The following is a 25,789-nucleotide window of genomic DNA, read 5'->3' on the forward strand; positions in this document are numbered from 1 at the left end:
TTTCCTGGGTGCCTTGTATTTTATGATAGACTTTGGGGACAGGAGCCACTCTAGGGTCTTCCCATCGTCCCCTCGACCCTCCTGTTACTTTCTGTTTTCTCTTCCTGGCTATGCCCTGACCTTTGTCAGATGTTGATTTGGTTTTTGTTGTTTTGTTTTGGCTTTGCTTTTCTTTGTTTGTGACCAGGTCTCTCTGTGTAGTCGTAGCTGTCCTGGAACTCTGTATGTAGACCAGACTGCCCTCAAATTCACAGAGATCCTACTGCCTTTGCCTCATTAATGCTGCGATTAAAGGCATGCACCACGATACCTGAGGCATGCACCACGATACCTGGCTTTGTCAGGGTTTGATTTTGTGCATGAAAATTCTCTGCTAGATGACAGTCATCTCAACTCACTTCCCGACACCCCTCCCGCCCTTAGAGTAACTGAGTGCTGGAGATCATTCTGCATAGTGCATTCCCTTACTTTATCCATACTGTATGGAAGCAGGATCAGAGGACTGGGGGCTCAGCGCTTTGTAAGACTGGTGGCCATCTGCCATCCACCAGTTTGACTGGACAAGCCCAAGGTTCAATTTGCTAGGTTTATAGGAAAACATGGAAAAAGTCTGCCTGCGTCTTGGAAGTAAGATGTATGTGTACTTGTCTATGTGTGTGTGTGCGCGCGCGTGCACGCGTGTGTGTGTGTTTCTCCCGGTATTTATTTGAATGACCTGAAATATAAGGGCTCAGTTGGAAAACAGCGGACTGGCAAGATGCCTCAGCTAATAGAAGGGCTTACCATGGAAGCCCGACAACATGGTTCAATTCCTGAGCCATATAAAGAAGGACAAAGAGGGAGACTATGTGGTTTTGTTCTCTGACCTCCTTGTGCATGCTCCCCCATACAAGGATAGAAGACCTGGGTTCAGTCCCAGCACCCACATGGCATATGCATATGTCCACAGCCATATGTAACTCCAGCCCCAGGGAATTGGTGCCACCTTCTGCCCTCTACACCTACAAAGCACAGATGTGGTGCACACACATACATTATGGCAAAACACAGGTTAATGACTCTTAAGAAGCAGAAGTCTTAGAATTGAAGGTAATCCCATCTACCAGGAAGTCATTCCTGTTTATAAATAGACTTGTGTGTTTCCAGTCCCCCATGAGCACTGTTTTGGGTGTCATCATGGCCCCCTTCCCAGGGGAACCTTGCTATTTGGGAGTCTCCACACACCTGCCTGTCTGACTGCAGCTGTCTGTCTGTCTGCTTCTGCCCAGCAATATATGCATTTCCCCCCTTGAAAAACGTTTCTAGTATGTGATTTTAATGGCAGCATTATACATCGAAAGGAAGAGATGTGTGATTTAGCTAGCTGATTTCTTCCTGCTGGACAGTGTGTCCTTTCATTGCTGGCCATATTGCTGCATTCCACATCGTCACACTAATCTTTCAGCGTGTCACTAATAATTCCCGGGGCTCTCTGGAGATGCTGTTGGCTCGGGGGAGGCACCAGTTTCAAACTTCTGAGAACTGTGGCCAAACTGCTCTTCGGAAGGAAATTGTTTTTTGCTAGTCCTTCCTACCCACGCTAACTGTATGTGAGAGCCCTCATTTCCAACCATCTGTGCCCATACTGGAGAGTGTATTTCTTTTCCATTTTCCAAGCAGGTAGACAAAACACTATCCCATCTTCCATGTCTGTGGTTGTGCATGTGGATGTGTCTGTGCATTCTGACTTATAACTTCTTATTGCTATTCTGCCCATTTAATCACAAGTTTGTATTCAGTCCATCAACCCTATCAGTCTTTTTCTTTCTGACATTCGCTGGGTTGGCTTTGTAAAAGATGGTTGATCATCCACCTGGAATTCAGATTCCTCAGGCTGAAACTGAATTAAATTGGAAGCCTGTCCCTTTTCAGCTGAGAAAGGTCAGCAAGCGGTGAGGGCTGAGGCCGTTCCCAGGCTCAGTAAATCAATCCCTTCGGCGATCTGCTCCTGGTCCGAGAAATTGACATTGATAGAAACAGACGTGCACTTTGACAACTGATCTCAAGCCATAAAACAGTCCATTGCAAACCCATTGAGACTCATCTCGAGCAGTTGTATTTGTGATTCCTAAAGCATTGTTAGTTCTTCTAAAAAGGAGAGAGAATAAAAAAGACAAAAATTAAAAGAACATTTGTAAAGCAATTTACTCAGATTAGAAGGCACCAGAAGGCAGCCTTGTGAGCAGTTGCAGATATGCACTGAAAAGGAATCTATGTCTTTCTGGAAACTTCTCTGCCCTCATCTTGGGAGTTGTGGTCACTGTCACCCATGCTCCCTGCAGATTTTTCTGACTCCTCCCAAGGTCAGGATGTCACCTCCCCCAACACACACCTTCTCTTGCTTGTTGATGTTTTTTCAGTTCTTTTTGAACAGCAAGCTGCAACCCACTAAGTTATTAGGGGCAATGACAGTAAAGAAGAGGGGCTTTTAGATGTCAGATCTCTGTTCCAGCCCTGGGATCCATGTTCCCAGGGCAAAAGTGAAGGTTTCCTCTTTGACATGGAGGCTTTGGAGGAGGCAGAAGACTCAAAGGAAAGGAGGGAGCTCGCCGTCAGTGAGGTCCTAACGGAAGGCATGTCTCTTCTGTTTGGTTAGCATATATCACACACAGCCATGGCTTTCATTCTACAGGACTGTAGTGCATTTTGGTCATCACCCCCTTCTCACTCCCTCTGACTTCCCTTTTCCAATTAGCAATCCTCCTACTTTCATGGCCTTTGTGTGTGACTCTGAGTTCAATAGGATTGGCGACAGGAGTGTGGTTGAGGGTTATTACAGAGCATGGCAGCTTACCGTGGCTACCGCTGGAAAGGTGTATGCCCCTCCCCCAGGACACACTCCCTACTGTTCTGGGGGGGGGCACCTCCGAGGCCCCTTCAAAGACAAATTTCACCCATCATTTCTCACTTGTGTGCCACCTCCTGCCCTTTCTTCTGGCACTGCCACACTTCCTGTGTCTCTGTGCACGGAATCCCCTGCCTCCTTTAAGTTTTCCTTCCTGTGCACACCACATTCTTTCAGGGTGCGTGCAGAGCGCTGTGGTTCAGGAATGGGTCCTGGAGCACGTCCACAGATGCCCCTGAGACAGGGTGTTTCCTCCATGTTTGCAGCAGCTCGAGCATACAGATGTGGAGCAGATGGACCACATCGTGTTCCCAGTTTGGCATACAGATGTTAGTGATGCTGTAGCTAAGCTGTGGTTGACTGATAGAATGTTCTTACCAGACCACGGAACTGGTATGCCATCACAATAACGGTGTGTGACTTTTGTGTAAGGGCATGTGTATGACTCATGTGGATTCTTAGACCAAGCTTGGGAGAGGAGGGAGGGGACATCAGAACTATCGTGGGAAGGATCTCTGCCTCTGACTGCACAAAAATTTTTAGTCTAGACGTGCCAAAATTTCAAGACCACGTGTTCATCCACTCAGCATCTGTCAGTGAGCACCTACCACAGTGGCAAGATTTAACACCCTCTCCATACTCTTACCTGTTTAATTCCTTTATTTTTGTATGTCTCAATTAATATTCCTACTTAGGTAAACAGTGCTAAATGAGTTAAACTTTTAAAGTGCATCATTACCAAGGCAGAAGGAGCTGTGCAGGGTACCACATGCCTTTAATCTCTGCATTGGGGCAGAGGCCTGAGGCCAAGGTCACCCTGGTTATAAAGCGAGGCTATGCAGAGAGACCCCATCTTAAAAAAGAAAGAAGATAGAGGGTTGAGAGATTGTATTAAACTCTGATGATTAGAGTGTTGGGGGAGAGAGAGTGTTGTTGGGTGAAGCTCCTGCCACACAGCTGTGAGGACCCAAGCTTAGTCCCTAGAAGCCACATGAGAGGACAGTTGTAATCACAATAGTCTGGTGTATGAGGCTGAGAACGAGGAAAAAGGGAAGGACAAAGAGAAGAAAGAAGAAAGAAATTGCTCTGTTTGTTTTGACAAGATTTATTTTCATGTGCATGAGGACTTTGAATGCTTGTGTGCACTGTGTGCTTGGAGGTCAGAAGAAGGCACTGTCTGTGTAGCATATGCATGCAGTTACCAAACAGGCCAGTGAAGGGCTCCGCATCCCCTTGCTCCAGAACTATGAAATTGTAGGCAATTGTAAGCCGCCATGTGGGTGTCGGGAATCGAACCTGGATCCTCTGCAACAGCAGCAAGTGCTCATAACCAGGGAGACATCTCTTCCTCAGTATCAAGAGATTGAGGACCAACATCCAAGGCTGTCTTTAATCTTCACACACACAAGGGTCATGAGGGTTCCAGCACACTCATGAATACACACTTATCACAGACACTAGCCGTACACACACACTAGACAAACACCTAAAACAGAGTGATCTTCGGGAGTGAGTGTTCTGAGGTTTCTAGAAATCAGCAGCTGAGTGCCCATAATCCTAGCACTCCAGGCAAGGGGTGGAGGCAGGAGGACTAGGATTTAGACTTCAGCTAGGCTGTTTAACATGATTTAAAAACAAGTGCAATATGAAGTGAATTGTTTTCCTTTTCCCGGAGAAGCCATCCACCCTTCTGAGATGTAACATCCCTGCTGGTGGCCAACACTGAGGGAGGCTTTCTTGCCCAAGTCACTTCCTGTCACTTTGTGTGGAACCCCTGGCCCCAGCCTGTTTTCTACCCCTGGAAACACCTGATATCGAGCCACGAGAATTTTCCACCTTCCAGTCTGTTGAGGACCCCGTAGATAAGACAATCGCCTGTAGTAAGAATGTAGAAGGTGAACTTGCAGAACAGGGGCCCCACGTGCAGAGGCCTGAGGTGGAAAGGAGCCCGGAGCACCTGATACTGCAGAAAAGCTCAGGTGGCTGGCGGCGGCTACAGCTGCGGGGCGGGGCTGGCGCAGGCCTGAGGTGCAGGGCCAGAAGAGGAAGCTCAATTCCTCAGACGGCACAGGGAAGGGAGAGGGACCACTTTCATTCTGAAGTGCTGTCTGGCGCTGAAAGAGGAGTCTGGGGGCCTCTACAGTTAGGCCCTTAACACTGAAGCAAATGGCGCCCATTAGCGTTTTTATTTCGTATGACGTTGAACTACGCTGCTGGTATGGAGTGCACACTGCCAGTTCTACTCTGTTTCAAAGCAGGCTGAGTGGAGAGGCCTTTTCAGACCACGTGGCCATCCCCACCTAGCACCTAATCAGAGCTCAGTAGTCTGAGGACTACTGCCAGCTTGTAGCCTGTAAGCCCCATGTACCCCTTTTAAACTGCCCTATTTGGGGCAAGGTGTAGAGTTTTGGTTTTGCTGGCCTTGCAGTCCTGGACCCCTAGGGAGGGGGTGGGTGGGGTTGGAGAAGCCTAGATTCATATTCAAGCCCGGCCTCTTACTTTGTTTGTGACCTTGCAAAAGAGTCACATCTTTCCTCTTTCGTCAGCTGGAAGAAGACTGTTGTTGTCATTGTGATTTTCTATTGCTGCCCCCTGCAGGTGCCCATTAGAATCACAACAGGCAGAAAGGCAGGTCCTGGTTGTACACAAATGAAGATGCCCAATCTAGAAAATTAGGTGCATATGAACTCAACACTGTACTTAAGAGGATGTTAATCACAAATGTCTCTACTGGCAAGAAGTAAAAGCCCAAATTTCCAGTGTTAGAGGAGTAAGAACGCCAAGCTGGTTCCTCTTGCAGTGTGGAAACACATTAGCTTTATTGATTTGGTTATGAAATAGCCCCCAAATATTTTTCATCTAAAAAAAGTGGAGGTGGGTATGATTGTGCATACCTATAATAGCAGTCCCTGGGAGGTAGAGGCAGGAGGGTCATGAGTTTGAGGCCAGCCTGGGTTATGTGAGACCCGGTCTCAAAACCCCAAAAGCAATAAAATGGATGAATTAATGAATGAATTGTTTAGTTAATGTACCTAAAATTTCCCTTATGAGTTTATTTATGACCAAAGAAGATAGTTTTGTTATTGCTTTGTTTTTGTTGTTGTTTGTTGTTGTGTTTTTGCAGTGCTGGGGGTTGAAGTCGAGGCCTCCATGCTGGACGCGTTCTCTGCCACTGAGCCATCTCCCAAGCCCCATAGACAGCTTTGTAGATATCCATAATGGTTTTACAAGATGCAGGACTGAGTCAAAAAGGACGGGTGGCAAAGAACTCTGTTTAGAATAACGCCTGACCCTTTGAGCTCTTAACATATGTTTGGGGCGCCGAATAATTTGTTTTATTTTATTTTATTATAGTATATGTGTGTGGTTTACATGTGTGTTGTAGGTATACTCACCCAGATGTGCACATGCAGAGGTCAGCATAGTTGGGTGTCTACCTTATTTTTTGAGACAGTATCTTTCACTGCACTTGGAGCTTGTTGATTCAGCAAGCCTTCTACCTGACTCTGCTCCCTGACTACCTACCTTCTACCCTGCCTAGTTCTGGGACTATAGATAGGTTTTTGGCTTTTATGGAGATGTCAGAGAGCCAAACTCAGGTCCTCATGCTTGTAAAGCAAGCACTTTACCTACTGAGCCATCCCCCCAATGAGTATTGGCTCGTTGAACCTTCTATGACATGGTATCGCTGTTGCTCAACCTCATGCCTTGGAAGCTGGCTGTAGATTAGTGACTTGCCCCTGGCTGCAGTGGCAGATCTGGGATGGATTTCTAAGGAGCCTCTGAAGGTGTGGCTCTTACCGCCTTTTCTACTGGTGTGGCCATGCTTCAGTGAGCCCAAGTGTTTTGAGACAGTGTCTCTTACTACACTTGGTGCTCTTGGATTCAGCAAGCTCTTCCTCTATCTACCTGTCTCTGTCCCTAACTACCTACCCCCCATCCTGCCTAGTGCTGGGACTACAGACACACTCTTGTCTCTTATGTGGATGCTGAAGATAAGCAAAGCAAGATAATAGAGAAAATAGAACATGCAAATGTGCATTTTCCTTAAAGGCTGGATGAACTTGACTTAGAACCCAGAGTGTAGCTGCAATGCAAACCCAGAAGCATGGTGAATGCCCTTGGAAGAGAGTCATTCACAATCCAGGGACACTTCCAGAGGTGATGGGACTTGGAATAGAGAAGTAGAGCCTACTACATGCCAGTTACTGTTTAGACTGTGTAATTGTCACACTAACCCCCACTGTTTAGACAGTGTACATAGTCTTACTAACCCCCACTGTTTAGACAGTGTACATTGTCTTACTAACCCCCACTGTTTAGACAGTGTACATTGTCTTACTAACCCCCACTGTTTAGACAGTGTACATTGTCACACTAACCCCCACTGTTTAGACAGTGTACATTGTCACACTAACCCCCACTGTTTAGACAGTGTACATTGTCTTACTAACCCCCACTGTTTAGACGGTGTACATAGTCTTACTAACCCCCACTGTTTAGACAGTGTACATTGTCTTACTAACCCCCACTGTTTAGACAGTGTACATTGTCATACTAACGCCTACTGTTTAGACAGTGTACATAGTCTTACTAACCCCCACTGTTTAGACAGTGTACATAGTCTTACTAACCCCTTCAATTCCTTCTTACAGAAACAGCACACAGAGAGATTAGGAGGGTTGCTTAGTATTACAAAGCAAGTTATCAGCAGAGCTAGGAAACTTTTCCAATATGTCTGAACCCTGGCTGAGATGGGGTCAGGAAGAGTGGGCTTGCTTCATTCTCCCCTTTCCTTCCAGACCAATAATCTGGGTCTTTATCAGAGTTAGAGTCCATTCCCAGAGAGAAGAGCCTGCCCCTTGAGGTCTGAACCCTGAAATGCCCTCTCCTTCCTTGGATGCGGGAAGTTTCTTTCGTGCGTCAGTGGCCCTTGTGGCCTTCTTTATGTTTGCTTCCATGCATTATTGGAGCACAACTCGTCATTGAGTCGTGTGCTGTGGCTGTTCCAAGTTATTCCTCTGCCCTCTGCAGGGAATTGTGTCATTCTGACCTCTGCTGTGGAGGGGCATCCGAGTCAACGCCTAAAAGCCAAGTGAGGTGATTGGCCTTCTGAGAGCACCATGTGTGGAGACATGCAGGCATAATCCCTATTCCCATTATCCTGACGTGGCCCTGGACGGCAGTCTGGTGATGGAGAGCACCTGCCCCGTCCTCTCTGTTGGTCAGATCGGGACTGCTCTGATTGCACTGGAAGAGCACAGGGAAGCCCCTGGGTCCGGTTTTTCCAGTAGCAGGTGATGACTGTGGTGAGAGCCATGCTAGCATTCTGATGACTGCCCGTGCAGTGGGCTCCTCCACCTACGGAGGGAGTGGAACCATGATCTTCACCTTGCACCACAGAAACAGATGGACAGGAACCATGGTGACATACATGAAGCAGACAGCAGATAGGCAGTTGGTTGAGGCAGACGGGCTGGTCCCAGGGTTACTGTTGCAGGGAGGAGTGTTGATGCCAGCAACACAAATACCTATTGCTTTCACAGAAGTGTTTGTGCGTTTTACCTCTCCTTTGGGGCCGTCTCTGGCCTTCAGACATCTTTGATAAACCCAGTTTTGGGTCCGCCTCTTAGCATGCCTGTGATGTTTCCTCTGTGTTCTGAGTTTACAGCAAGCTCAAGGGTATGGGTCAGCGGCATGGTAAGAAGAGCACCCCCCAGAATGGCCTGCTCACAAGCCTGCAGGCCTGGCGTCTCTCCCTACCTGTCCCCAAGGCCCGGATCTCTCTGCTGTCATAGGTGGCCACTCACTATGACCCTGAATCAGATGGATTTAGAAGTTCCCTTTGGATGGTACCTTACCAATCGCAAAGTCCAACCTGATTATTGCCAGCTGGCAAAATGAAGGCCAAGCAAGGGCAAGAGGAAACCTCAGATCCCCAAGCGAGACTGTGCATGGCATGGCAGAGTCAGGCCTGTCTCTCTCTCACCAGCCTGAGGTCTTTGCGCTTTCCCTGATATCTGAGGGTGCAGGTTACCGGGTGTGCTCCTCTAAGAGAGGTACAGTGACTGACCTGACCTTCTTGTGGGTGGGACCTTGCTGTCCCCGGCTGTCCTTCAGATTGTTCTCCTTTACTGACCCCCTCTGAGATAAGGCAGAGTGGAGACCAGAAGGTAGCAGCTGAGTCTGTGAGCCTTCCCACCAGACATGCACTTTTGGGTCTTAAAGAGGGTGAAGTAGCAGGCACCCTTCCCATCCCAGCGGCTCAAGGCTGGGTTCCAAGCATGCCTGGCCACAGAAAGTGCTGTCTCAGGACTCTTGTTTCTTTCTATTTTTCCAGAAAAATAGAGAACATCAGAGATGTTCTTGCTCTCCATGACCCCGGAAGCCACATTTATCCTCAGAGAAGAGTCAGCATCAGGCTCCGGAATGGCCCGTGGGATGTGGCTGGCAACCCTCCAGCCTTGCACTGAAGAAGGTGGAGTTTATGAGGGCTGGGACTCCTTGTCCTGAGCAGTATCTCGTACCCTCCCGCTCCACCCCTTCCCCTCTCAGGTTTTTAGGCAGCCCCTCTGTAAAACGTAGGGGCAGGCGGCACGGGGACTCGGGTGTGGCACTGAAGGCTGCACCCTGGCGGCACCAACAGTGGTGTTCTCATCAAAGGCATTAACCTCCTCTTTCTCAAGGTTGCTGCTCGCCTATTTATAGAACTGACCAAGTGGAGTCGACAATGATGCTAATGCTCACTGCAGCGTTTCTCTTCCCTCGCTTTTCCTCCTGACTCCCCAGACAATGTTTTGCTGTAGATTCCTCTCCATGGAGAGTCCCGCAGGGAGCTGGGCAGAGGCTCTGCTGTCTGCGGGACACCTGCTGTGCACACAGGCCCTAAGTCATGCCCACAGTTCCATTTGTCCCCATTTACACACACAGCCTTGAGAGGGCAAGCCACCAGCCCAGTGCTTCTCAGTGGATAACCGCAACTTGACCCTTTCTCCTAGCCTGGGCAGTCTATAAGCTCCTGCCAGTATCATCCCCTGGCTGCATGGTGGTGCCTATGGTGGCTGTGATTTCCTATGGGGGTACTATTTATGATATCACCCTGACACCCTGTCAATCATTTCTCAGGACCTATTGTGTGACAGCCCAAGCTTTGCCTCTCAACAGTCTACAAGTGTTGTAGGGACATGTTTTATATCAGAAACAATGTCTTACCTCATCAAATGCAGGTGTCATGAAGTCCTACTGTGTGCTAGTGATGCCATGCCTGTCAGCAAACTACAGCTGTCATCGATGCCTATAATGCTACCTGATGATGCCTTGTCCCTCAGCAAGGACAAACATCATGTGGACCTGTTGTGTGAGTGATCGTACCTTGTCTTTATGAGGCAATAGCCATCTTGAGGACCTGAGGTATACAGGAGCAGTTTTGTCTCCCCAGACACGGCTTGTCACTTAACTGACCCAACTGTTGTGAGACTCTACTGTGCACTTGGCTATACTTCATCTTTCTAAGCATAAGTATCATAAGAGCCTACTGTGCACAAGGTGGTAATTTGTCCCTTGACAGGCCTGGTACACAGTAGGTTCTTGGTCGGGCTTAATTTCACCATGTGCCCCAGGCAGGGAAGCATTGTCCTTTTGGAACAGAGAGCAGCAGGCAGGGAAGAGGGCATAGGAAGGTGCGGACAGGAGGTGTAGGTGCCTCTGCTCCTGCTGATCTTGCCTGTATCCCAACAGTCACTCTCTGTTTTGCTGGAGCAGAAACACACCTGGTAGATCCAAGGCCCGTCTCTCCTGTGTCTCCAGCTTCACAAAGGTTCGGTTTTCCCCACTATTCCATCAGGGGAGCCGCAGGGAATACTCAAGAACACTGTAAATCTTTCCCTGCTCCTTATCCGAAGAATCCTATCTAAAAAGAGTTTTGGAGAGCTGCCCTGCTCATTGCTGCTCCTCCACCCTGGCCTGGCTTTGCCTATGGACAGCAGAGCGAGGCCCTGCACCCTGGGAAAGCCAGGGCCCCATGCTGTCTGAAAGAAACCTCACCCTTTGCCCAGAGAAGCGGATTGGGGTAACAGTTTAGGCGTTGTATTCTTATTTTCTCATATTGAAAGCAGGTTGCTTTCATTATAGCACGGCCACAGGCAATCCCATCCACAGGAGCTGCTGGGCTTGGTGATCTCTAATGCTTTGTTTTCTTGCATGATTTTTCTGCTGACATCCTGAGATTGTGCTAGAAGCCATGATTTGTAGCCTGTCAACCCCACTTCACATAAGAATTTGTCATGTCTGTGGCATTGCAAAGCCTCTGTCAGTGTGCTCTTCCAGCGGCATACAAGTTTAGTACCTAGAGAAACCTTCACTGAGTCAGACCAGCCCCAACTGTGGTGCATTGTCAGCTGGGGCCGCCTTAGGAGAATTTCACACAGTGGCGGCTTATATCTTCGGAACTGATCTGCTGGCATTTCCAGAGTCTGGAGCCCGAGACAGCATGCAGGTGTGATCAGGTGACCTTCCTGGCTTGCAAAGGACCAGGATAGGAAGCAAGCAAGCTCTGGTGCGTGTGCCCAACCTTCGTGTAAAGCCGCTAATCTCGTCATGAAAACCCCATCCCCATGGCCTCATCCCCCAAGGCCCCATACTCTCACATTCACTAAAATAGAGCTTCAGTGTCTAAATTTGGGATAGCTACATACTGGGGCCCCTAACATGAGGTATGCTTGATGCTTGACTGTCCCCCAGAATCCGTGCCCCCATCCCCATTACAGGTGCATTGTGGAAGAGCAGTGTGACTGGCCTCAGCTTCTACCCCAGGGTATAGACTTTGGCTGACTCCTTACTCCTTGTATTTCTCTATCCTTGTACTGGAAAACTGCACAGCAAAGATGGTGCTTATACTTGAAATTAGTAACTTGGTGAAGGGAACCCCTTGCTGTGTGTATAGGCCGAGAGTTCCTGCCCTCCGCTCCACCCATCATTGTAAGACTTTAGTTTGTAGGAGGAAATGAAGGACAAGAGTTTAGACACCTCCACAGCTAGAACCGCGTTGTTTTACGTAGGGTGCGATGTCTCAAGATCTGCCTGCACCGTGATCAGGGTGCACGGCCCACAAGTAATGGCCAGAGTTCACCACAACACAGATTGAACACTTCAAGCTGAGATTTTGTAGTTAAGGAATAGGGATGGGGTGGAGAAGTTTCATTAGGGGAAAAAAGGGGAATTCAGCATTTTTCCTTAAACAAGCTGTTATTGAAACTGCAAAATCTGTTCTCTCGTTTACAGCCACCTGGGTCTGCAGTGGGGGCAGCTGCTTCGTCTCCAAATGACTGACTTCCTGCAACTCTGAGCTCAATGTTTAGCTTTGACTTTTTTGGGGGGGGAGGGGGTCCTTTACCCATGATAGGATTCCCAAAATGGTACGTGCAGGCACGGGTTGGAAGGCCTGCCACACACAACCCTTTGTAAGGGTTAAGCTGCTGTTGTTGATGTTTCTGTTTTTGACTCTTGTATCTAGTATGTTATTGGGGTTCCGAGACCACTGTCAGGCAGGGTCAGTGTTTAGCTAGAACGTTTCACAAAGTGTCACACGTGTTCAGCATATATTCCTGTCCCTTAGAATCTGTAGCACCTTGGCTCCAGAGTGCATTTATGCCCGAGAGCCAGTGAGATGGCTCAGTGGAAGGAGGAGCTTGCCTCCACACCCGGTGACCCACACGGTGGATGCAGAAAAGCAGCTGGCACAAGTCGTTCTCTGGCCTCTGTGTATGTGCACGTATACACATAAACACAAATAAATAAGTGTAATAAAAGCTTTAAGTGGTATAGCAAAAGACTGAGTCTTCTCCAGAGGATTATACCCATGCCAGCAGCTACTGCCGTGTGCTGTTTAGGGGATGCTAACATGAAACAGTCTGTGGATATTCAGGACAGATGCAGACTTAAAAATACAATCCTCAGATGTGCATACACATATGCATGCATATGGAAGCACAGATTTGGTGTTTGATGTCTTCCTCGGTGACCCTCCACTTCCTTATTGAGACAGGGTCTCCCAGTTCTTTCCAGAGTTTGTGAGTTAACTAGTTTAGCTAGCCAGCTTGCCCTGGGGATCCTGTCCCTGCTTCCCAACTGCTGGGGCAACAAGAGGTTGCCATGTCAGCCTAACTTTGGGGTCCTTGGGGTCTAATGTCACATATGTATGGCAAATGCTTGTAACCACCGAGCAACCCGCCCCCACCCAGGTCCCTGGATGCATTCAAAACAAAACAAAAACATTTTTGTTCTGTGGCTGAATCTGTGGATGTCAAACTATGGGTACAGGGGGCCTATGGGGGCTAACTGTCCTTGAACTGGGCTCAGATTTAGATACGAGTAACAGTAGTGAGGTCCAGAGGAGGCCCAAGCTTCTAGAAGCCCTCAACGCATCGCCTAGGGCACACATCATCCTCCTAGGGTCAAACTGATATGTGTGTGATACTATCTGGTTTATTGGGGACCAGTCACACAGGCATTCTATGGTACCCACGTCCCAGACTGCAGAAGACAGGCAGGTGCTCAACATCACCACGCTGTGGCACAAGCGGTGTCAAAGAGGGAGTCCCTGCATGAGCTACACTCCAAAGCCAAGGTCTCCAACACCAGCCCAGGGCCAGCTCTGCATTCAGGCCGTGTAAGGATAGGGGCCTCAGGTCTGCTCAGTTCACTCTCCACTGCACAGGTATCTTGAGAGATGACTTTGTGTTTAGACCACTTGAAATAGGATGGGACCGATGCTCCATTTTCACACGCAGTGGCGTGGGGAATGGGACTAAGACCTGGTGATGGGAGGTGAAGTAATGGCAGAGTGGGGGTGCCCCCTTCCCTCTAACTGTGTTCCCCTCTCTTCAGGCTCTCAAGGGCTCCAAGAAGCTGGTGCTGTGTGTGTACTCAGCCGGGCGTATCCCTGGGGGCTATGTCACCAACCACATCTACACCTGGGTGGACCCCCAGGGCCGCAGCATATCCCCTCCCTCCAGCCTGCCCCAGCCACATGGCAGCGCCCTGAGACAACATGAGAATGACCGAAGGAGTGCCCTACACCTCCTGCAGGATGGAGATGAGAAAAAGGTGAGATCTGTCTGAACGGAAAAAGACGGTGGGACTTGGGGAGGCCTTGGATTTCCAAGCTCTTTGTACACCCAGGGGTCTCCTCAAAGGAAGAAGGAAGGACCCAGGCTCTGTTACTTCTTTTGTATTCCTCAAGTTTGTTCCTGGCTTCTGCTTGTGACCTATAAGATGTATATTGCCTTGTAGGAGAAGCTGCTGCCACCAAGTGGTACAAATACTCTGGCACTTTGTGACTCTTTCTCCCACAGCAGAGTGGGAGGGACCTTCTGGTCTGGTATACAGCTGTGCACTAGGACTTGATTCCCACCATCCACCAGCTCCTAGGGTGTGCTCCCGTCTGGTAGTTGAATCTGGGCCATAGTAAGCCCCTGCTTTCGCACCCAGGACAGGGGCAGGGAAAAGACTTGGGGCATGCCTTTACATACATTGCACTCAGATTCAGGCTTGGGCTCTCCATCATGGTCCTGGGAGTGCCTTGGGCTGTAAACAACGAAGCCAACTGACTCTAGTACATTTGAGAATGTACTGGAAAGGTGTGAGTAATCTCAGAACTGGACCTGAGAAACTCAGGGTGTATCTGCAAAAGGATCCCCACCACAGTGACCCATATCCTTCCCTTCCAGTCTTCTGTTTCAGGGAGGGAACATCTTTTTGACTGGCAGGATGTCTTGAATCTTGATTGACAGGACCATTATTAGCCCTCTGGTTGGTGGAGAAAGGGGTTCTGTAGTCCAAAGGAGGTCACGCATCACTAAATGTCCCCTATAGAACTGTCTTCCTCCTCCTTCAGAGAGTGATCTATTGCATACAAGAAAGAATGGGGGAAATGATTGAAATCCGCCCCCAAAGTCTTAATCCATCTGGGTGTGTTCGCGTGGCTCTGTTTGCATTGTGGGTGCTTCGGGGCTCAAGAATATCTGTTATCCTGCCAGAGTCTCTTCTGGTTTAGGACTTTGATCCTTACAGACCAGAGACCACATAACTTGGGGTCTGGGGCCAAGCTCCTTCCTCCACAGACTCTTCCTCAGCTTTCTTTTTCCTGTCCATAAGACCATAACATTTACTTAATGTGATTTGTATTCATTGCGCAAACATCAATATGAAGGACGCAGGGAGACTTCGGTGCCTTGTTGGGAGGTGAGGGTGTGTGGGAGCCCAGCTGATATGCACAGGACGGCAGCCAGAAAACAGGCCTTCATGCCTCCCTACCAGGGACACCTGCCTTAGGCCACTGCGAGGAAAGTTATCAGCCCTGGGCAATGGGCAAGCCAGCTTTGCAGATCAGGTGGAGAGCCCACTTTGTTGTTTTCTCACGCTGCTGTCCTGGGTAGACCCTGAGTGCAGAGCTAAAATTGGTATGATTTTGGCTGGTCCTGAGCTCATGTGGCTCGAGCGTTGTACAGCGTACCTTCCCGAGTCCTTGAAACCACCTGCAAGGTGTTTAGCGCCAGAATCTGAGCCAGAGGGTGAAGGTAGAGAGGTAAGATCCCAGGAACCAAAATAAAGAAACCTATGTCTTGGCCCCCTTGCTGCTGTGGCAATAAAAGCACCATTGACTGGGCAGTTTATAAGGACACGAGATTGTTTCGGCTGGTGGTAGAAAGGCTGGGCACCTGCACCTAATGAGGCCGTGGTGCTGGACCACTGCATGGTGGCACAAGTTGGCCCAGGTCTTCTTTTTTCTTTTTTTTGCACAAATGTCATAATTTATTTTACCTGTCCCTGTATTGCCTTCACATAGGAATTCAAGCCCTGTCATGACTCTTCACCAAGTCAATGATTCTTTGTATTGATTGTCGATTTGACACAAAATAGAATAACCTGAAAAGGGAGGCTCAGTGAGAAATTGTTCACTGTGTTGTTCTGAGGGTATGCCTGGGATGAATTTTCTTCATTGCATAAATTGAGATGGAAAGACACACAGAATATGGGCATTTACCAGTTCATTCTAGGCCTTAATGAGTGTTTCCAAATAATATATAATTCCTACTAAAAATAATATTCCATTTTTGTGTTTTAAATTTATTTTTTCTACTTAATCATTTATTATTTTGATATATTCATGCATCACTCCTCCTACTTTTTTTCCTCTCCAACTCTTCCTCTTCATCATTTCATGGCCTGTTTTTTTTTTTTGTATTTTTTTTAATTGAGAAAAGGAAAAAAAAAACAAGTTTCCGCCTCCCCCAGCCTACCATTTCCCTCCCCCTCCTCCCACCCTTCTCCCCCTCCCCCTACTCCTCTCCCCATCCCTCCCCATTCCAAAGAGCAGTCAGGGTTCCCTGCCCTGTGGTAAGTCCAAGGTCCTCCTCCCTCTGTCCATATCTAGGAAGGTGAACATCCAAACTGGCTAGGCTCCCACAAAGCCAGCACATTAAGTAGGATCAAAACCCCTTGCCATTGCCCTTGGCTTCTCATCAGCCCTCATTGTTCGCCATGTTCAGAGAGTCCGGTTTTATCCCATGCTTTTTCAGTCACAGTCCAGCTGGCCTTGGTGAGCTCCCAATAGATCAGCTCCACTGTCTCAGTGGGTGGGTGCATCCCTCGTGGTCCCGACTTCTTTGCTCATGTTCTCCCTCCTTCTGCTCCTCATTGGGACCTTGGGAGCTCAGTCCAGTGCTCCAGTGTGGGTCTCTGTTTCTATCTCCATCCATCACCAGATGAAGGTTCTATGGTGATATGCAAGATATTCGTCAGTATTGCTATAGGATAGGGTCATTTCAGGTTCCCTATCCTCCGCTGCCCAAGGAACTAACTGGGGACATCGCCTTGGGCTCCTGGGAGCCACTCTAGGTTCAAGTCTCTTGCCAACCCTAAAGGTGGCTCCCTTAACTAAGAATTGTGGTTCTGTGCTCCCCTATCCAACCTTCCTTTATCCCAATCATCCTTTTTCCCCAAGTTCCCCCCATCCTCCCTTCTCCCTTTTCTCTCCCCATCTCCCCTTCCCCCATCCCACCCCACCCCCAAGATCCCAATTTTCTCCCCGGCAATTTTGTCTACTTCCCCTAGCGAAGAGGGTAACTATATGTTTTTCCTTGGGTTCACCTTCTTGCTTAGCTTCTTTAGGTTCTCCAATTGTAGACTCTGTGAACCTTATTTATGGCTAGAAACCAATTATGAGTGAGTACATCCTATGTTCATCTTTTTGTTTTTATTTATTTATTTATTTATTTATTTATTTATTTATTTATTAAGGATTTCTGCCTCGTCCCCACAACCGCTTCCCATTTCCCTCCCCCTCCCCCGATCAAGTCCCCCCCCCCCCTCATCTGCTCGAAGAGCAATCAGGGTTCCCTGACCTGTGGGAAGCCCAAGGACTGCCCACCTCTATCCAGGTCTCGTAAGGTGAGCATTCAAACTGCCTAGGCTCCCACAAAGCCAGTACGTGCAGTAGGATCAAAAACCCACTGCAATTGTTCTTGAATTCTCAGTATTCCTCATTGTCCGCTATGTTCAGCTAGTCCGGATTTATCCCATGCTTTTTCAGACCTAGGCCAGCTGGCCTTGGTGAGATCCCAATAGAACATCCCCATTGTCTTAGTGTGTGGGTGCACCCCTCATGGTCCTGAGTTCCTTGCTCGTGCTCCGTCTCCTTCTGCTCCTGATTTGGACCTTGAGATTTCTGTCCGGTGCTCCCGTGTGGGTCTCTGTCTCTGTCTCCTTTCATCGCCTGATGAAGGTTAATATTCCTGAGGATGCCTATGTGTTTGTCTTTGGATTCACCTTATTTAGCTTCTCTAGGAACATGAATTATAGGCTCAATGTCCTTTATTTATGGCTAGAAACCAAATATGAGTGAGTACATCCCATGTTCCTCTTTTTGGGTCTGGCTTACCTCACTCAGGATAGTGTTTTCTATTTCCATCCATTTGTATGCAAAATTCGAGAAGTCATTGTTTTTTACCGCAGCATAGTACTCTAATGTGTATATATTCCACACTTTCTTCATCCATTCTTCCATTGAAGGGCATCTAGGTTGTTTCCAGGTTCTGGCTATTACAAATAATACTGCTATGAACATAGTTGAACAAATGCTCTTGTCATATGATAGGGCATCTCTTGGGTATATTGCCAAGAGTAGTATTGCTGGGTCCAGGGGTAGGTTGATCCCGAATTTCCTGAGAAACCGAAACACTGATTTCCAAAGTGGTTGCACAAGATTGCATTCCCACCAGCAATGGACGAGGGTACCCCTTCCTCCACAGCCTCTCCAGCAAAGGCTATTATTGGAGTTTTTTATTTTAGCCATTCTGACAGGTGTAAGATGATATCTCAAAGTTGTTTTGATTTGCATTTCCCTGATCGCTAAGGAGGTTGAACATAACCTTAAGTGTCTTTTGGCCATTTGAACTTCTTCTGTTGAGAATTCTCTGTTCAGTTCAGTGCCACATTTTTTAATTGGGTTAATTAGCATTTTAAAGTCTAGTTTCCTGAGTTCTCTATATATTTTGGAGATCAGACCTTTGTCTGTTGCGGGGTTGGTGAAGATCTTCTCCCAGTCAGTAGGTTGCCTTTTTGTCTTAGTGACAGTGTCCTTTGCTTTACAGAAGCTTCTCAGTTTTAGTAGGTCCCATTTATTCAATGTTGCCCTTAATGTCTGTGCTGCTGGGGTTATACATAGGAAGCGATCTCCTGTGCCCATCTGTTGTAGGGTACTTCCCACTTTCTCTTCTATCAGGTTCAATGTATTCTGACTGATATTGAGGTCTTTAATCCATCTGGACTTGAGTTTTGTGCATGGTGATAGATATGGGTCTATTTTCATTCTTCTACAGGTTGACATCCAGTTATGCCAGCACCATTTGTTGAAGATGCTTTCTTTCTTCCATTGTATACTTTTAGCTCCTTTATTGAACATGAGGTGATCATAGGTTTGTGGGTTAAAATTTGGGTCTTCTATAAGATTCCATTGGTAGACTTCTCTGTTTTTATGCCAGTACCACATTGTTTTCATTACTGTAGCTCTGTAATAGAGTTTGAAGTCAGGGATGGTAATGCCTCCAGAAGATCCTTTATTGTATAGGATTGTTTTGGCTATCCTGGGTTTTTTGTTTTTCCATATAAAGTTGATTATTGTCCTCTCAAGATCTGTGAAGAATTTTGATGGGACCTTGATGGGGATTGCATTGAATCTATAAATTGCCTTTGGTAGAATTACCATTTTTACTATGTTGATCCTCCCAATCCAAGAGCGAGGGCGGTCCTTCCATTTTCTGGTATTCTCCTCAATTTCTTTCTTCAATGCCTTAAAGTTCTTGTCAAATAGATCTTTCACTTCCTTGGTTAGAGTTACCCCAAGATATTTTATGCTGTTTGTGGCTATTGTGAAAGGTGAAGCTTCTCTGATTTCCCTTTCTGCTTCCATATCCCTTGTGTATAAGAGGGCGACTGATTTTTTGGAGTTGATCTTGTATCCTGCCACATTACTAAAGGTGTTTATCAGCTGTAAAAGTTCTTCGGTAGAGTTTTGGGGGTCGCTTATGTACACTATCATATCATCTGCAAATAACGAAAGTTTAACTTCTTCCTTTCCAATTCGAATCCCCTTGATCCTCTTATGTTGTCTTATTGCTATTGCTAGAACTTCAAGCACTATATTTAAGAGGTATGGAGAGAGTGGACAGCCTTGTCGTGTTCCTGAATTTAGTGGGATGGCTTTGAGTTTCTCTCCGTTTAATTTGATGTTAGCTGTCGGCTTGCTGTATATAGCTTTTATTATATTTAGGTATGACCCTTGTATCACTAATCTCTCCAATACTTTTATCATAAAGGGATGTTGAATTTTGTCAAATGTTTTTTCAGCATCTAATGAAATGATCATATGGTTTATTTATATGATGAATTACATTGATAGATTTTCATATGTTGAACCAGCCCTGCATCTCTGGGATGAAGCCTACTTGATCATAATGGATAATTTTTCTAATGTGTTCTTGGATTCGGTTTGCCAGTATTTTGTTGAGGATTTTTGCGTCGATGTTCATGAGTGAGATTGGCCTATAGTTCTCTTTCTTGGTTGAGTCTTTGTGCGGTTTTGGTATCAGAGTAACTGTAGCTTCATAAAAGGAATTTGGCAATGCCTCTTCTGCTCTATATTGTGAAATCCATTAAGGAGTATAGGTATTACGTCTTCTTGGAAGTTCTGGTAGAATTCCGCATTGAAACCATCTGGTCCTCGGCTTTTTTTGGTAGGGAGGTTTTTTGATAACTGCTTCTAATTCTTCGTGACTAACAGGTCTATTTAGATTGTTCACCTGGTCCTGGTTTAACTTTGGTATATGGTATTTATCTAAAAAAAAGTGTCCATTTCCTTTACATTTTCCAGTTTCGTGGCATATAGGCTTTTGTAGTAAGATCTAATGATTCTCTGAATTTCCTCTGTGTGTGTGCTTATGTCCCCCTTTTCATTTCTGATCTTATTAACTTGCAAATTCTCTCTCTGCTGTTTGATTATTTTGGATAGGGTTTTGTCAATCTTGTTGATTTTCTCCAGGAACCAGCTTTTTGTTTCATTGATTCTTTGGATTGTTTTCTGTGTTTCTATTTTGTTGATTTCAGCCCTCAATTTGATTATTTCCAGTCTTCTACTCCTCCTAGGTGAATCTGCTACTTTTTTTTCTAGAGCTTTCAGGTGGGCTGTTAAGTCTCCAATGTGAGCTTTCTCTGTTTTCTTTAAGTGGGCACTTAGTGCTATGAACTTTCCTCTTAGGACTGCATTCATAGTGTCCCATAAGTTTGAGTATGTTGTTTCTTTATTTTCATTGAATTCCAGGAAGACTTTAATTTCTTTCTTTATTTCTTCCTTAATCCAGGTATGGTTCAGTAGTTGACTGTTCAGTTTCCATGATTTTGTAGGCTTTCTGGGGGTAGCATTGTTGTTGAATTCTAACTTTAATCCATGGTGATCTGATAAGACACAGGTGGTTACTAATATTTTTTTGTAACTGTAGATGTTTGCTTTGTTACCGAGTATGTGGTCGATTTTCGAGAAGGTTCCATGAGCTGCAGAGAAGAAGGTATATCTTTCCTATTTGGGTGGAATGTTCTATAGATGTCTGTTAAGTCCATTTGATTCATTACCTCCATTAATTCTCTTATTTCTCTGATAGGTTTCTGTCTGATTGACCTGTCCATTGGTGAGAGAGGAGTGTTGAAGTCTCCTTCTATTAGTGTGTGCGGTTTGATGGCTGCCTTGAGTTTTAGCAATGTTTCTTTTATGTGCGTGGGTGCTTTTATATTTGGGGCATAGATGTTCAGGATTGAGACTTCATCCTGATGAACTGTTCCTGTTATGAGTATAAAATGCCCCTCTCCATCTCTTGTTATTGATTTAAGTTTGAAGTCAACTTTGTTAGAGATTAGTATGGCCACACCTGCTTGTTTCTTAGGTCCATTTGCTTGATAAGCCTTTTCCCAGCCCTTTCCTCTGAGTTGGTACCTGTCTTTGTGGTTGAGGTGTGTTTCTTGTAAACAGCAGAATGTTGGATCCTGTTTTCTTATCCAGTCTCTTAGCCTGTGCCTTTTTATAGGTGAATTGAGTCCATTGACATTAAGTGATATTAATGACCAGTGGCTGTTAACTCCGGTCACTTTTTTAGTCGTAGAGTTTGTGTGTTTCCCTCCTTTGAGTTGTGTTGGTGAAGGGTCTCTAGATGTCTGAGTTATTGTGGTCATTGTTGGACTCCTTGGTTAGTGATTTTCCTTCTATTACTTTCTGTAAGTCTGGATTTGTAGCTGCGTATTGTTTAAATTTGTTTTTATCCTGGAAAATTTTATTTTCTCCATTTATAGTGAACAAAAGCTTGGCTGGGTATAGTAGTCTGGGCTTGCATCCATATGGTCTCTCAGTTTCTGCAGTACATCTATCCAGGACCTTCTGGCTTTCATGGTTTCCATGGAGAAGTCAGGTGTAAGTCTGATAAGTTTACCTTTTTCCTTTGCTGCTCTTAAAATTCTTTCCTTATTCTGTATGCTTTGTGTTTTGATTATTATATGGTGAGGGGATTTTTTTTTTGATCAAGCCTATTCGGTGTTCTGTATGCTTCTTGAACCTTCATAGGTATATCTTTCTTTAGGTTGGGAAAGTTTTCTTCTATTATTTTATTAAATATATTTTCTGGACCATTGAGCTGCACTTCTTCTCCTTCTTCTATTCCTATTATTCTTAGGTTTGGTCTTTTTATTGTGTCCCATATTTCCTGAATGTTTTGTGTTGAGAGTTTGTTGGACTTGCTGTTTCCTTTGATCAGAGCGTTTATTTTCTCTATGGTATCTTCAGAATCTGAGATTCTTTCTTCTAACTCTTGTATTCTGTTGTTTATGCTTGTTTCTGTAGACTCTGTTTGTTTACTTAAATTTTCCATGTCCAGCCGGCCCTCTGTTTGTGTTTTCTTCTTTGCCTCCATTTCAGTTTTCAAGTCTTGAACTGTTTCCATTATCTGTTTGATTGTTTTTCCTTGGTTTTCTAGGGTATCATTCACTGATTTATTCAATTCTTCAAACTTTCTGTTATATTTCTCATCCATTTCTATAAAGGCGTTCTTTACATCCTGTTCTTTACATCCATTTCTTTAAGGGCGTCAGTCACTTTCATGAAGTCAATCTTTTCTACTTCTTCTTGATTAAGGTGTTCATGTCCTCCCGTTGTGAGGTCGCTGGTTTCTGGTGGCTTCATGTTGCTTTTCAGATTGTTGGGTGAATTCTTGCATTGGCGTCTGCCCATCTCTTCTTCCAAATGCTCCCTTATGGATCTTCTTTTACCGGATCAGGTCTCCTTGCCTACTGATGTACCTTCCCAATGATGGCTCTCCCCAGTGATGGCTCTCCTGGTGCCAAGATCAGATCTCCGTGCCCAATGATGGTTCTCCCCAATGCTGGCTCTCCTGGCACCCAGATCAGGTCTCCGTGCTGGTTGGGCAGCTCGCAAACAAAGCACCTACCCTGCTTGGTGCAGGCAGGCCATAGAAACAAAGGAACTCCCACCCGCTTGGGTGCCCCGAGGATTCGGACCCAGTGCCCAGACAGACTGGGCTGGGTGATGTTATGTGTCGAAAGTGGGCAGGGGGGCCGAAGTGGGGAGGGTTCTGTATGCAAGCTGGGTGGGATAGGAAGAAAGAGGCAGTATGCAGGGAGTAGAGGCCCTGCAGAGAGCCCAAGAAGGATAGGGGGTTGAGGAACTTCTGAGTTCCCTGTCCCGGGCTGGTACCACGGGGTCAGAAATTCACCCCAATGTTGGCTCTCCTCTGGCCCAGGTTTTTTATACGCTGCAATGTAGAGGACATATTTATTTATTCTATGGACAGGGTAAAAGCCCATGAAGGAAAATGAAGTTCCCAGAAAGGCTAGGAAGTAACAGGAAGGGTGTACCTGTCTTAGAAGTTGACAAAGGAGCCAACAAGTACCATTTTGGAACATGAAAGTGCCAGGAAGTCAGGACAGCACATGCAAAGTTCCCAAAGTAGGACTGAGGTATTAAGTGGACAGGAGGATGGAGGTGGGGACATTAGGTAAAGTCCCATACCTTCCACCATGGGCATTGTGGAGCAGCTTATAGAATATGAAAGCTGCATCTGAGAGGCAGGGAGAATGTAGACACCACAGGAGGCAGGATCTAACCCCATGACAGTCAGGTGACCTTCACAGGTGGCCAAGTGCATGTGTCCTGGAGTTGAAGTGTGTCCAGTGTAGCAGGAACGGTTCAAATGGTACTTCTGCTGCTTCTGAACTGTGTGACCTTGGGCATAATCTGTGTGGGCCAGGGATTCCTCCTCTGTGACATCCCTGGGGAAACTGATGGCAGTGAGGTTCCTCAGTCCTCAGTGCCTGGAGCAGCAAGGGTGTTCATGGCAGGAATTATGTGAGTGCCAGCAACATGACTTTGCCTGGAAGCATCACAGAAGCTCAGCCTTTGTTCCACAGCTAATCAGAATCTGGTTGGAGCCGCCTCCAGAGAAGAGCTGTTGGCATCTTTGGTGGCCTTTAAGAAGCAGCCCTCGTGGTAACCCCTACCCTCTAGGAATGGAAAATACTTCCTGAACCCTGCCAGTCCCATGCCACTCCTAAATAGGGACATGCAGCCAAAGCCAGCAGGTCTCTAGGCCTCTACCTTTGGGGTCTGTGACAGTTGTCATCTTGACGGTCCATAGTCAAGCTTCCGGGCGTGTCTGTGAGACACTGTCTGAATTACTCTAATTGAGTTTGGAACTCTCACCTTGAATGTGAGAGATACCATTCCATGGACTGGGGTCCCAGACTACACAAAAAGACAAGAAGACACTGGGCTCCGATTCGGCTCTCATGTGAGCAGCCATTCCGCCTCTATCCCGCTGCAGTGTCTTCCCACCCTGCCTTCCTTAGGTTGCTTTGCCAGAGATTTTGTCCCAGCAACAATCAAAGCAGCTAACCCTGGGAACGTGGGTGGAGGCCAGTTTCTGGCGCTCTCCCTCTCCCTAGACTCCACATCTGTCTGAGAATCTGAGAAATCATAGCGGAACAAGAGTGCACTTCATGTTTGCTGAGCTTTTCCAGCTGATCGCCACCATGGCTGGATCCTCTGCGAGCATCTCCCTTGCTGTGCACACACACCTTCCATGTTACACAGTGAAGTCATGTAACAGCACCCACCCAACTCCCATGACCAGCATTCTCTTTTCTGTCTCTAAACTCTGTGAACCTTAGATGACTGAAGTTGTGTTTGTCCTTCTGTGACTGCCAGGTGTCACTGTGTGTGGTGTCAACATGATGTGCCCATGTTTGTAGCATGTGCCAGAATTTCCTTTCTTCCCAAAGTGGAGTGCTGGCCCACTGTGACTGACCTGTGTCATTTAGGGCCATTGTTACATGGCCTTCATGGCTCATAAGGCACAGGTATGTGCCCTCCCTATTCCAGAGGTCAGATGTCCCAGCCAAGACGTGTGTCTGTGAAGATCTGGCTCCTGGTTTGAATGTCCCCTTGCTGTGCCCTAGGGCAGAGGAGTAGGCATGGTTTCAAAGCTTCTTTCATGGACATATAATTCTAATGCTAAAGGCTGTCTCCATGGCACCCACTTTCAAAGCCTCACCTCCAGATACTGTCACATGGGGACTAGGTTTCAGCAAGGATTTGAGGACACAGACCTTCAGTGTGGGATGTAAGAGAAGCTGCCCCTTGCTTTTCTGTCAGTGGGCGTCTGGGATGGGTCCTTGTACTGTGAGCACCGCCACTGTGATCATGGCATACACACACATCTCTGGTCCTTCCACTGTGATCACAGCATCCACACATCTTTGGTTTTTCTACTGTGATCACGGCATACACATACATCTCTGGTCCTTCCACTGTGATCACGGCATCCACACATCTCTGGTCCTTCCACTGTGATCACGGCATACACATACATCTCTGGTCCTTCCACTGTGATCACGGCATACACATACATCTCTGGTCCTTCCACTGTGATCACGGCATACACATACATCTCTGGTCCTTCCACTGTGATCACGGCATACACATACATCTCTGGTCCTTCTACTGTGATCACAGCCATCACTATCAGGGCATACACATACATCTTTGAGTGTCCACTCTCAGATCTTTGGGCACTGCAGGATTGTGTGGTTATACTGGGTCTAAATTTTGTGTTTTCTTTCAGACAGTGTCTCTTGTAATTCGGACTGGTCTTCAAATTGCTATGTGGCCAAGGATGTCCTTGAACCCCCACTCTCCCATCATTGCGTGTCTTCTTAATTTATATGAGTATTTGTGTATTGCCACATGCATGCTTGATGTCTGTGGAGGTCGGAAAAAAGTACTGGGTTCTCTAG

General features: G+C 46.6%; 1 protein-coding gene across 9 annotated transcripts in view; it reads left to right on the forward strand.

Annotated features, from left to right (window-relative positions):
• The window catches only part of Whrn (whirlin), a 93,652-nt gene that overhangs the window by 11,849 nt on the left and 56,014 nt on the right, over window positions 1-25,789 (forward strand). For 8 of the 9 annotated variants that reach the window (XM_041632386.1, XM_041632387.1, XM_041632388.1 and 5 more), the window contains exon 2: window positions 13,769-13,987. The exons of the other annotated variant lie outside the window; for it this stretch is intronic. In XM_041632386.1, coding sequence (XP_041488320.1) covers window positions 13,769-13,987 — 219 coding nt within the window. The remainder of the gene's footprint in view (window positions 1-13,768; window positions 13,988-25,789) is intronic. 9 annotated transcript variants of the gene reach the window in all.

The sequence above is a fragment of the Microtus oregoni genome, unplaced genomic scaffold, assembly GCF_018167655.1.
Source record: "Microtus oregoni isolate MIOR12 unplaced genomic scaffold, Mior012 000041F_ref0000270, whole genome shotgun sequence".
In the NCBI taxonomy this organism is placed as follows: Eukaryota; Metazoa; Chordata; class Mammalia; order Rodentia; family Cricetidae; genus Microtus; species Microtus oregoni.